The sequence below is a fragment of the Bombina bombina genome, chromosome 6, assembly GCF_027579735.1.
Source record: "Bombina bombina isolate aBomBom1 chromosome 6, aBomBom1.pri, whole genome shotgun sequence".
Classification (NCBI taxonomy): domain Eukaryota; kingdom Metazoa; phylum Chordata; class Amphibia; order Anura; family Bombinatoridae; genus Bombina; species Bombina bombina.
In genome coordinates this window covers 1,058,138,655-1,058,152,013 of record NC_069504.1, presented here as the reverse complement: position 1 = coordinate 1,058,152,013, position 13,359 = coordinate 1,058,138,655, and the positions used below count along the sequence as shown (strand labels likewise).

At 37.5% G+C, this 13,359-nt stretch overlaps 1 protein-coding gene across 1 annotated transcript in view; it reads right to left on the bottom strand.

Annotated features, from left to right (window-relative positions):
• Positions 1-13,359, bottom strand: part of LOC128664882 (chromatin remodeling regulator CECR2) — a 246,728-nt gene that overhangs the window by 20,044 nt on the left and 213,325 nt on the right. Inside the window, exons 16-17 of the mRNA XM_053719678.1 lie at positions 10,641-11,232; positions 8,091-9,243 (exon numbers count right to left, since the gene is read on the bottom strand). Of these exons, the coding sequence (XP_053575653.1) occupies positions 8,091-9,243; positions 10,641-11,232 (1,745 nt within the window). The remainder of the gene's footprint in view (positions 1-8,090; positions 9,244-10,640; positions 11,233-13,359) is intronic.

Sequence of the window (13,359 nt, the reverse complement as noted above, 5' to 3'; positions counted from 1 at the left end):
AGTAAAGTATATGCCTCGTCATTAGTTCCCAGTAATGCATTCCTGCTCCTTTAATACTAGAAGAATGAAGCAAATTTGATAATAAAAGTAAATTGGAAAGTTGTTTGAAATTGTATGTTCTATCTAAATCAAGAAAGAAAAAAATGCTTAAGTACAGAAGCTGCTTTATGAATTAATTATAATATTAAAGGGCAGTAAATGTTCAATCAAGTAAATCTGAATTACATTTACTTACCACAATACATCCTTTTAATCTCATCCACTCTACACATTTCTATAAAGGAATAATTTCAGTCCGAAAAGACATACAACCTCCTGTAGTGCCCACTAGGGTGTTTAGTTTTTTTTTTTCTAAAACTTATCTGCCAGCAAGCGCTCTCTCACAATCTTTCCTTGAGAGTCTGAAGCTAGGCTGCACATGCACACATTGCATGTGACCTAAGCTGCCCACAAGGAAGGGCCAGGAGCATGCACTGTTTAAAATGAAAAGTGGGTCAATTGTGATTGGCCGTGCCTCTGTTAAAAGGGACATTATACACTAGACTTTTCTTTGCATAAATGATCCATTTATAAAGCCTATACAGTTTAAAAAAATAAAAATAATTTTGCTTATTTTTAAATAACATTGCGCTGATTTTCAGACTCCTAATCAATCCCAAAGTTAGGAGAATACCGAGTTATACCTACTCCAGCTTGCTCCTGCTTGTGTAAAGAGATTTTTCATATGCCGAGGAAGGGGCAGGTGAGAAGTGTGTGTTTTTTGCTATACAACCACTTTCCGATGGTGTTCCAGCTAGCCTTTTCAACAGTGCTAAACTGGGAGCTGCTTGTAAGTTTATATGCATATTATTTATAGTAGTGTCTAATACATGCAGTTATATGAAAATTGGTGTATACTGTCCCTTTAAAAAGCTTTACGAAACAAACATTTTTTTTTTAGTTTTTTTTTTTTAAGTAGCCATAGGTTAGTTACTGCAGGTTATACTGCAACTATGGGGGTGAAACTTTACCTTTACAAAAATTAGTGCAAAAAAAAGGAGGAGATTAAAATGATGTACTGCATTAAGTAAATGTAATTCACTTATTAAACAATGTTTACTGTTCCTTTACCAACATCCTCTACAGCAAAAACATCTTGTGAACACACAGTGATTCCTTAGCCAGACATCTCCCCCTCTTGTAAGTGTCTGCACAAAGGCGAAAGCAGTTTCTTTCATGTGATTAGCAAGAGTCCATGAGCTAGTGACGTATGGGATATACATTCCTACCAGGAGGGGCAAAGTTTCCCAAACCTTAAAATGCCTATAAATACACCCCTCACCACACCCACAATTCAGTTTTACAAACTTTGCCTCCCATGGAGGTGGTGAAGTAAGTTTGTGTGAATGTCAGAGGGATGTGAAGAGAGTATTGCCTATTTGAATACAATGGTCTTCCTCTAGGGGATCTATTTCATAGGTTCTCTGTTATCGGTCGTAGAGATTTCTTCTCCTACCTCCCTTTTCAGATTGACGATATACTCTTATATACCATTACCTCTACTGATTCTCGTTTCAGTACTGGTTTGGCTATCTACTATATGTAGATGAGTGTCCTGGGGTAAGTAAGTCTTTTTTGTGACACTCTAAGCTAAGGGTTAGGCACTTTATATGTAAAGTTCTAAATATATGTCTTTAAACTTATATTTGCCATGATTCAGGATATTCAGTATTCCTTGAATCAGACTGTCAGTTTCATTATTTGGGATAATGCATATGAATACTTTTTTCTTACCTTGAAAATTTTCAATTGACTATTTTTCCCTGCGGGCTGTTAGGCTCGCGGGGGCAGAAAATGCTTCATTTTATTGCGTCATTCTTGGCGCAAAAATTTTGTCATTTGTAGTTACGTCATTTTTTTGACGCATGTGTATTCAGACTTTTTTGCGCCAAAAAATGTGGACGTCTGTTTCGACATCAGAGGATGTGGCGTCATACTTGGCGCCAAAAATATGGGCGTTGTACTTAGTGCCAATAATGTGGGCGTCATACTTGTTCCACTTTTTTCTCACATTATTTAAGTCTCACTTTTTTGTTGCTTCTGGTTGCTAGAGGCTTGTTTATTTTGCATTTTTTCCCATTCCTGAAACTGTCATTTAAGGAATTTGATATTTTTGCTTTATATGTTGTTTTTTTCTATTTACATATTGCAAGATATTCAAAACACTGTTCCTGTATCAAGAAATGCTGAAGGATTCCTGTTGACTGATATCAGTCCTACCAAAGCTAAGTTCATTTATTTTAATGTTATGAATGTTTATCTTTAGCTATGGTTTGTAATAAGTTATCATGATAAACTTTTACATGCAGAATCCATTAGTATTTATGCTTTATATATTGCTGTTCTTTTTATATCTTATGTACAAGATATACTTAGAAATTTATAAGAATATTTTTCTAATTCTATTTTAAAGGCTTTGTCTGACGTCCCACCTTCTAATAAAATTTTTAGGTCTTTTTCAAACTTCTTTTTTAGATGATGAAGTTTCAAATGACCAACAACATAATGAATTATCCTTCTCTGATGGTGCTTTTTTTCTCATTCAGAATTTTTCTTCATCAGATATTGACACTAACAAATCTACTTTTTTATTCTTCAATAAAGTACATTTGTTCTTTGTTCAAAAGGTGTTGATTATTTTGGATATTGAAATATCTAGTTCTTTTGATTTTAAAGACTAGCTAACATTTAAATTCTGCTTATTTATCTTCTGTGGTTTCTTCAGAGGTTTGTTTCCAGTTCCTGATACTAGGGAATGGAATAGGCTGAGAATTTTCTTTTAGTCCTTCTTTAAGGTTTTTAAATTATATTCTTTGCCGGCAGTTAGTTTTCAGTTTTGAGGAGAGATTCCCCAAGTTTTTGGGGCTCTCTCTACTACTGCTAAATATACTATTATTCTTATAGCAAATAGTATTTATTTTTTTCCTTCAGATGGTCGTATCTTATTTAAGGAAAATTATTTTCAGGTACTTTTCTTAGACCTGTAATTTATTTGGCTGATGTTGCAATTGCTGCATCTTTCTGGTTGGATACTTTAAGATCAAGTATTGGATTATGATTTGTTTAGCATTGTTAAAAGGACAAAATCTTCTACATTTTTGAAGTTCAGACTAAGTGCTATTGCATTGTCTTGTTATCTTGCATTTGTTGATTATGCAAGTCCAGTGTGTTGTCTGATCCTTTAACTTGATTAACATGCTAATAATTTCATTTGTGTTGTCATTTTATTAAATATTTTCGCAAATGAGGTTTAATCTATGTCTTTAGCTATTTTAGCTAGAAGAACTTTGTGATTTCAATCTTGGAATGCTAATTTGATTTCTAAAATCCATATTTCTTTTTTTCCAAGATATTCAATTATTTGATTCATAATTGGATTCAATTATTTAACTTACTCTGGGCTTCAAGATTGAGTTCTAAGACTAAAACTTTAAGCTTATATTAGTTTTCTGTTCTTACTAACGAACGGAATCCTGAATTCTTCCCCAAGTAACATGTTTATAATTGGAAGTTTTTTTCTTCATTCAATTAAGCCTTTTTAAAGTTCAAAGTCAGCTCCCTAAATTTGCATGTAGGTGCGATTCTTATTCCAGCTTGGCTGGTAAGGGGCAGGTTAAGACTTTTTTGAAATTTATTTGGTTCTATTCGGTCCAAACTTCTTAGACTTTGGGTACAGAATAGGTTTCAGAGTAAAACCGTCTGTGAGAAGTCTTTTTTCTCTATCATATTCCAGCTATTCCAGTTAAACTAACACTTTCCTGAAGTGTGTTTCAGACCTATATGTTTTGGGTGCTGGTGAAGTGCGGCTGGTCACCCGTTGGGGCTCAAGCACTGCTCAGACCTGGCGTTTTCTGGGGTATTTATTCCAGTTTCATTTTAGGAACTGGGTTTTGGGGTTTTATTCAAGACTATTCATTGTTCCAAAGATAGAAAATCTTTTTGAACTGTCATAAGTGTACCATCTTTTAGAATGGTGTTTATATGGTCTATTCTGCCTTTTTGGTCAGTGATGGCATTATTTGTTTACAATAGATGCATATCTTCATTTTCTGTTTTCATTCAGATTATTTTTTATTTTCTGAGATTCTCTTTTTTTGACAAGCATTACCAATTTGTTGCTTTTCCTTCTGGTCTAGCGACAGCTCTAAGAATCTTTTCAAGGTTCTCAGTGTTCCTTATTTGGACAGTATCGTGGTACTGGCTCAGTCTTTTCGTTCTGCAGAATCTCATACGATTCAACTTTGTTGTTCCTTCAAGACATGGTTAGAGGATCTTTTTATCAAAAGCTCCTTGATTCCTCACACAAGGGTCACCTTTTTTTAGGTTTCCAGATAGATTGTGTCATTGTTTTTGTCTTTAACAGACAAGTAACAAGTTAATTGGGTTCCGTTTGTCGGAACCTTCAGTCTCTTATTTCCTTCAAGTTGCTATATATGCATGGAAGTTTTAGGTTTCATGGCTGCAGCATTGGATTCGATTCCCTTTGCTCATTTCATAGGAAACATTTCCAGTTTTTTTATGCTGAATGGTGCAGAGATTCTAGGATATCACTTTTTATATCTTTGAATCCTAATGTTTAACTATCTTTGATTCGGTGGTTAAGATCACCATCATTTAGTTCTACAAGTCTCTTCGGTTCTTTCAACCTGGACCATGATCTCTACAGATGCAAGTCTTTTAGGTTGGGAGGCTGTCTGAGGATCTCTGTCAGCACAAGGGGTTTGGAAATCTCAGGAGGCGAGATTACCATTTGATATTTTGGAACTCTGTGCATTCTCAGAGTTCTTCAGTTTGGTTTCTTTTTGAAGAAGAGACGTTTTTTCAGACAGACAATGTCACAACTGTGTCGTATGTCAATCATCAGGGTGGGACTATCAGTCTTTAGGCTGTGACAGAAGTATCTCAGATATTTACTTGGGCTAAATCCAGCTCCTATCTAATTTCTGTGGTCTTTTTCCCAGGTATAGATAATTGGGAAGCGGATTATCTCTGTTAATCAAGCTTTACATCCGGGAGAATGGTCTCTTTACCCAGATATGTTTTTCAATTTTTCAGATGTGAGGGCTTCCAGAAATAGATCTGATGGCATCTCATCTAAATAAGGAAATTCCCAGGGGCCTATTCAGGTCCTGGGATCCTCAGGCGGAAGTAGTGTATGCATTAACACTTCCTTGGAATTATCAATCTGCCTATATTTTTTCATCTCTGGTACTTCTTTTTAGAGTGATTTTCTAAATCATCAGAGAGCAATCTTTGGTGTGGCTGGTGGCTCCAGAATGGCCACACAGGTTTTGGCATATGGTTCTTGTTCGGATGTCCAGTTGCCAATCTTGGTTACTTCCATTAAGGCCAGACCTTATATCTTAACATTCGTTTTTTTCATCAGGAATTCAAATTATTAATTTGATGGTATGAAAATTTAACGCTTAGTACTTAGTCATAGAAGTTTCTCTGACTTAGTGATTAATACTATGTTGCAGGCTCGTAAATCTGTGTCTAGTAGGATTTATTATCGAGTTTTGAAGATTTACATCTCATGATGCTCTTCTTATGAATTCTCTTGGCATTCTTTTAGAATTCCTAGGATTTTATAGTTTCTTCATAAGATTTTGTCTGCATGTTCCTTGAAAGGACACATCTCTGCTTTTTCTGTGCTGTTTCACAGTAAGAATTGCTAAATATTTCTGATATTCATTGTTTTGTTCAGGCTTTGGTTCATATCAAGCCTGTCATTAAGCCAATTTCTCCTCCTTGGAGTCTTATTTTGGTTCTGAAGGCTTTACAGGCTCTTCTGTTTGAGCATATGCTTTCTTTGGACATTAATTACTTTCATGGAAAGTATTGTTCTTTTTAGACATCTCTTCAGCTAGAACAGTTTTTGAATGATCTGTTCTTTCTTGTGAATCTCCTTTTTCTGATTTTTCATCAGGATAAGGTGGTTTTTGCTGTCCTCATTTCAATTTTTACCTAAAGTTGTGAATTCTAACAACATTAGTGGAGGAATTATTGTCCCTTCCTTGTGTCCTAATCCTAAGAATTCTTTGGAAAGATTCTTACATTCTTGGATGTGGTAAGAGTTTTGAAATATGTTGAAGCTACTCAGATTTCAGACAGACTTCTAGTCTATTTGTTATCTTTTCTGGTTTTAGGAAAGGTCAGAAGGCTTCTGCCTTTTCTTTGGCATCTTGGTTAAAGCTTTTGATTCATCATGCTTATTTGGAGTCGGGTTAATCCCCGCCTCTGAGGATTACGGCTCATTCTACTAGGACAGTTTCTACTTCCTGGACTTTTAAGAATGAAGCTTCCGTTGATCAGATTTGCAAAGCAATGGCTTGGTCTTCTTTGCATACTTTTACTAAATTCTACCATTTTGATGTTTTCTCTTCTTCAGAAGCAGTTTTTGGTAGAATAGTACTTCAGGCAGCTGTTTCAGTTTGATTCTTCTGCTTATATTTCAGTTTTTTTTCCATTATATAAAAATTGAAACTTTTGATTTGGGTAGTGGATTCATTTTTTTCAGCGGAATTGGCTGTCTTTATTTTATCCCTCCCTCTCTAGTGACTCTTGCGTGGAAGTTCCACATCTTGGGTATCTGCTATCCCATACGTCACTAGCTCATAGACTCTTGCTAATTACATGAAAGAAAACATAATTTATGTAAGAAATTACCTGATAAATTCATTTCTTTCATATTAGCAAGAGTCCATGAGGCCCACCCTTTTTGTGATGGTTATGATTTTTTGTATAAAGCACAATTATTCCAATTCCTTATTTTTTATGCTTTCGCTCCTTTCTTATCATCCCACTTCTTGGCTATTCGTTAAACTGAATTGTGGGTGTGGTGAGGGGTGTATTTATAGGCATTTTAAGGTTTGGGAAACTTTGCCCCTCCTGGTAGGAATGTATATCCCATACGTCACTAGCTCATGGACTCTTGCTAATATGAAAGAAATGAATTTATCAGGTAAGTTCTTACATAAATTATGTTTTTTTACAATGTTAGAACATTGTGGTGTTCTCATGAAATGGCACATACAATGCTATGCTTCGCACATAAAATAGGTTGAGACACCTACCAGGTTTTAAGGAACATAGCATTATATTTTCTATGATGCATATAAAAAAGAACTAGCATCATTTCAGCATGATAAAGATATACTTTTCCTGAAACAGAAGTTAAAGGGACATTATGATCTTTCATGATTCAGATAGAATTAAATTGGATTTTTTTTTTTTAAATTGGATTTTCTATTATCAAATATGATTTTTCAACAAAGAACAAGTCGTTGGGTTTTATGTCCCTTTAAGCCTGTTTTAATTTAAACATAGCAATATCAGTTGTACATTTCCTACTATACTTACTGGCAGATAAGGACAACACCCCTGACAAACAAAGTATTGATTTATTCAGTTCAGGGACATGAATTTCCCAAAAAGCTAAATAATTTTGACGTTTGTCTGCTTTTTTTTTGGTTAAAAGGCTAAATGTAAATTTAAAAAGGGACACGAAAGATAAAATTCTACTTTCATTATTCAGACAGCACATGCAAATTAAAAAAATAAAAACTTTCAAATCTGATTCTCTCATCTAATTTGCTTCATTCTTCTGGTATACTTTGTTGAAAACATACCTAGGTAGGCTCAGGGGGCAGCAATGCTCTACTGGAAGCTAGCTGCTAATTGGTGGCTACATATATGTTACTTGTCATTGGCTCACCCAATGTGTTCAGCAAGCTCACAGTAGTGCATTGCTGCTCCTTCAAAAGGATATCAAGAGAACAAAGCAAACTAGATAATGGAAGTACATTAGAAAGTTGTTTAAAACAATTGTATGCTCTATATGAATCATGAAAGAAAAATGTTGGGTTCAACAAAAGATACAAAAAGAATGAAGCACATTTGATAATTAAAGTAAATTGGAATAGTTAAAAAATAAAAACAAAATGTATTTTCTATCTGAATAATGAAAAACAAATGATAATGAAGACATATCTTAATGTTTCTATCCGTAGTCTATAGATGCATACACTGTGCTCCCACAGTATACTAACCCTGGAGGTCGGTAAATATCCTGGAATGAGTGCATGCCACCACTTTGCTCCATCATCACAGCCTGGAAATGGCCTCTGCTGTGGTTCATATGCTGGTAACCATTGGCATGTACTGGAGGAGGATGGCGTGAAGGAAGAAAAGGTTGCTGTGGATATCCTTGAGGATGGTAGTGGTGTTGAGGTTGGAATGGAGGCTGTGAAACCATCCCAGAGGGTGGGCGGGGACCTGCCCTATCCCATACAGGTGGTCCTCCATATGAAAAGTTCCCACTCTGTCTCTTGTGACTGTCCAAATCCAGGAACTGTTTAGGGCTTTCTGGTCTATCTGTACCTTCTCCTACACCCTCCTCAGTTTCCTCTGCCTTGTTCTCAGATGGCACCGCTTTTGGTTCCCCCTCCAACTGCAGAGGAGACATCAGCATGCTGCGCAAATCTCCTCCTCCTTGGAATCCATGTTCACCCACAGGGTGTGTATAATTGCCTCTGTTTTGGGGAGATTGGTGCATATTGTTCTGCCAAGATGGATACTCCTGAGAGTAGTAGTGTTGTCGCTGGAATGACTGAAAGGGTGATTGTGCTTGCTGTGGGTGCTGGTAAGGGTACGGTGGCCTCTGATTGTGATAATTAGGATATGAGCCAACATGAGCTTGAGGATGTCCATTTCCAAATCTTGGATGGGGGAATGGAGATTGAGGTTGCCCAGGAGGTCCCCCCACACCTTGATTATGCCCTGGAGCATAACCTGGTCTATTACCACTGGGAGGAAACATGGGGGCAAAATTAACTCTGGAGTCTGGTCCAACTAAGTCTCTCTGGGGGCAGATCACATCCTGCCGAGTGAGAGGCTGGGGGTCTGCTTTAGAATTAGAATCTTCAGAATCTTTTAATTTCTTATCTACTGACTCCTCTGACACATTAGTACCATCTAGTCCATTATGAGGGCTGTTATTTGATGGAGGGTTACTGCCAGTGCTGTTCCCTGCACCTGCGGCCCATGGCTTCTCCCCATCCTGGATGGAACCAGGTTCTGCATGTTCTGGATGTTGAGGGGAACAAACTTGGCTATGGCCACCGTTAGCTTGCATCTGCTGAGGTAAGGGCAAGAAAGGGGTAGCTGCTTCTGCTTTGGATACCGCTGGAGATGGTGACAGAGCTATAGTAGGAATAAAACACACAGATTAATGCTATAATTCATATTCGAACCCTCTTCTTTTGACAAAACTAACTTGAATCATTTACAGTCAAGGTGACATAAGATTACAGTTATTAAAACGATATTAACATTCAATAATTTACAAGGACCTTTACATAATACTCAGGAAAAGGAGCTCTGGAGTTACAAGAATACCATATATATTAAGAGGACAGTGTACAGTAAATTTGGTCTCCTGTTTATAGGTTTCCGATGAATGGGAAATTGCTACTTTAGGTTTATTTATTTTTTATCTGAAATATGGGCTTGCAGGGAGAACGGATAAAATCTTATCACTCTATATAAACAAACACAAACACTTCCTTACCTTATATGTATGACAACTGAAAAGTAACATTTTAAAGTACCTATCTCTCCCCCACTAGGAGTGTCATTTCTTCTGCTGGGTCTTGTTTACCTAGCTTTTCTGTATTGATTTCTGAAGTATTGCAACTTTCAGTACAGGAAAATATGTACAGCCACTAACCAGCAGCTAGCTCCCAGTAGTGCATTACTGTTCCTAAACCTATCAAGGTATGCTTTTCAACTAAGAACAAAGCAAAGTAGACAATAAAAGTAAAAAGGAAAGGTGTTTAAAGGGACATTATACACTCATTTTTTCTTTGCATAAATGTTTTGTAGATGATCTATTTATATAGCCCATAAAGTTTTTTTTTTAAATAAATGTATAGTTTTGCTTATTTTTAAATAACATTGCTCTGATTATCAGACTCCTAACCAAGCCCCAAAGTTTTATGTGGATACCGTCAGCTACCTTCTCCAGCTTGCTCCTGTTTGTGTAAAGGGTCTTTTCTATGTAAAAGAAGGGGGAGGGGGGGGGGAGTGTCTTATTTTTCCACTTGCAGTGGGCTTTCCAGCTACCTTTTCAACAGAGCTAAACTGACAGCTTCTAAGTAAGTTTTTAAACAGTTTTATACTGGATTTTTAGATCAGTATCTGTGCATCTTATTCTTTATAGTAGTGTCTATTACATGCAGTTATATGAAAATGAGTGTATACTGTCCATTTAAAAACGACAGGAAACCCCCCCCCCAGCCATTTAAGATGACAAAAGGTAAAATATCTATTTGTAAAAAAGTTAATACATTTCAGCAGTTAAAATTGATCACTGCAAACAAATTAAAGGGGAGAAAATATTGTACCCTGTCCCTTTAAAGAGGCAGTAAACACCTACTGAGGTATACTTTTAAATGAAGAGCTCCATTAGAACGAAGCAAAATTGGAACCTTTATTTTCATATCTGTGATTTATCTATCTCACAAAACAAAAAACAAACAAAAAAAAGTTTCCCATCCCTTTAATCCAATATTATATATTTAAATATAAGGTTACTCTACCTTTCTCTCCTTGTGCTGCTGTGCTTGTCCTCTTCCTGGCAGGATGGTATGTGTCAAGCCCATTTGAAGTGTTGGAGAGATTCCCAGAGGGAGGACACGGGGTGGGTGCTTGCTGTGAGGTGTAGGTAGAAACACCTTGTGGACAGGCAAGTGAAGAAAGTCTCTGCATGGCTACCATCTCAGGACTTTCCATCATGGAACTTCCTGTAGAGCCAAAAGTATTTCTCACACTGTAGTTTGTACCTGGTGTTCTCACCATAGGAGAGTCTGAAGATTGTGGGTAGTGGGGAAACCCAGGCCTTGGTGGTCTACTTGGAGGTCCATTTCCATTCCAAACAGGAGGTGGAGGACCATGTCTATAAGGAGGATACACAGGTCCTAGATGAGGTACATTACCACCTGTGAAGTGGGGTCTTGGTGGTGGCATGTAATGTGCATTAAATGGTGCTTGTGGATGTGGCATGCCTTCTTGTAAGGGAGTAGCAAGCCTCGGGGATGTAGGGGCTTCATGTGGTCCACGGAACTGTCGGAAATCCATAGGCTGTTTTTTTGAGGTTTCCCGATCACATAGTTCTGGAGTACCAGGACTGGGCTGCAAGAAAATTATATTAAATTAACTACCAAATGTTCTTTATTACTACTTCGATTCAATATTTAAAAAAAAAAAAAAAAAAACACACACATTAAAGAGTCTCTGCTTTATTTTAATGTTTAAAGGGACATTTACCCACCAATAAGCAAGCATAACCCAGGTTCTCAACCAAAAATGGGCCGGTTCCTATGCTTCACATTCCTGCTTTTTAAATAAAGATAGCAAGAGAATGAAGAAAAATTGATAATAGGAGTAAATTAGAAAGTTGCTTAAAATGGCATGCTCTATCTGAATCATAAAAGAAAAAAATTGGGTTTAGTGTCCCTTTAACGACCAAGGACGTGCCAGGTACATCCTTGGTCTAATTGAGTGCTGGAAGCGTTTGCGATCTCAGCTCCCAGGGTATTGCAGTGATGCCTCGATATTTTTCAACCTTTTTCAAGCTTTTTCAAGCATCCGATGCAGAGAGCCACTCTGTGGCCCTCTCTGCACCGGTAGCGATGGTGCCGATCGTTGGTGGGTGGGAGCTTAGCATGGAGGCGGGTGGGTGGCCCATTGCTACCTACCAGTGAGAGGGAAAAAAAATAATTTAAAAAAAAAAAAAAAAATATCAAAAGATCAGGGAGGTAGAGGGGGAGCAGCTACACTACAGAAAAAGCTATATTTTTATATAAAAAAAAAAGTTGTCAGTACCCAAGATGGCGGCAAATAGGCAGTAGGGGAGGGTTAGAGAGCTGTTTGGTTGGGGGAGGGGGGGGGTCCATCACAGCTAAATGAATAAATAATAATAAAAAATATATATTTTAGTACTGGCAGACTTTCTGCCAGTACTTAAGATGGCAGGGACAATTGTTGGGTGCGATTTTCTCGACTGGTTGTCCAGAAAAATCTGGTGGGACAGATCTGAATGATCGCCTTTCCACTGTCTCAGCATGCACAGTTGAAGAGGTCTGAGAGGGAATCTGGCAAATGGAATGATGTCCATGCAGGACACCATGAGACCAATTACCTCCATACACTGAGCCACAGGGGGACTTAAAGGGACACTGTACTCAAAAAATTTCTTTCATGATTCACATAGAGCATGCGTTTTTAATTAACTTTCTAATTTACTCCTATTATCAAATTTCCTTAATTCTCTTGGTATGTTTATTTGAAAAGCAAGAATGTAAGTTTAGATGCCGGCCCATTTTTGGTGAACAACCTGGGTTGTCCTTGCTGATTGGTCAGCACCAATAAACAAGTGCTGTCCATGGTCTTGAAGCAAACATTTGCTGGCTCCTTAGCTGAGATGCCTTCTTTTTCAAATAAAGATAGCAAGATAACGAATTAAAATTGATAAAAGAAGTAAATTAGAAAGTTGCTTAAAATTGCATGCTCTATCTGAATCATGAAAGAAAAAATTTGGGTTCAGTGTCCCTTTAAGGAGGTCTGGAGGGCAAGACAATTGGAAGTTAGTTTGCAACATCTCTGGTCTGTAAGAATTATCCTCATGGATAGTCTTATCATACCCAGGAATTCCACTCTGATACTGGGAATAAGAACTATTTTCTAAGTTTATCTTCCATCCATGAGATCGAAGAAGAGAAAGAAGGGCTTTCGAATGGTCCTCTACCAGATGACCGGATGGTGCTTTAACCAGAATATAGTCTAAGTAAGGCGCCACTGCTATACCTCTGGTTCTGGTCACTGCGAGCAGAGCTTCCAGAACCTTCATAAAGACTCTTGGGGCAGTAGCTAGACCAAAAGGAAGTGCAATAAACGGGAAGTGCTGGTCCAGGAACACGAACCTTAGGAACTTGACGTATTCCTTGTGTATAGGGACGTGAAGGTAGGCGTCCTTCAGGTCTATCATGGTCATGAACTGTTTTTCCTGAACTAAGGGCAGAATGAATCTTACTGTCTCCATCTTGAATGAGTGGACAGAAAGGAATTTATTTAAACACTTTAGGTCCAAATACGGGTGAAAAGTACCCTCCTTCTTTGGGACCACAAAGAAGTTTGAGTAGTAACCCAGACCTCTTTCTGCTGGCAGTACCGGTATAATGACCCCCAGAGAGGAGAGATCTCTCAGGCACCCTAGAAAAACCTCTCTTTTCTGGCCTTGAAGACAGGTTTGATAAGAGG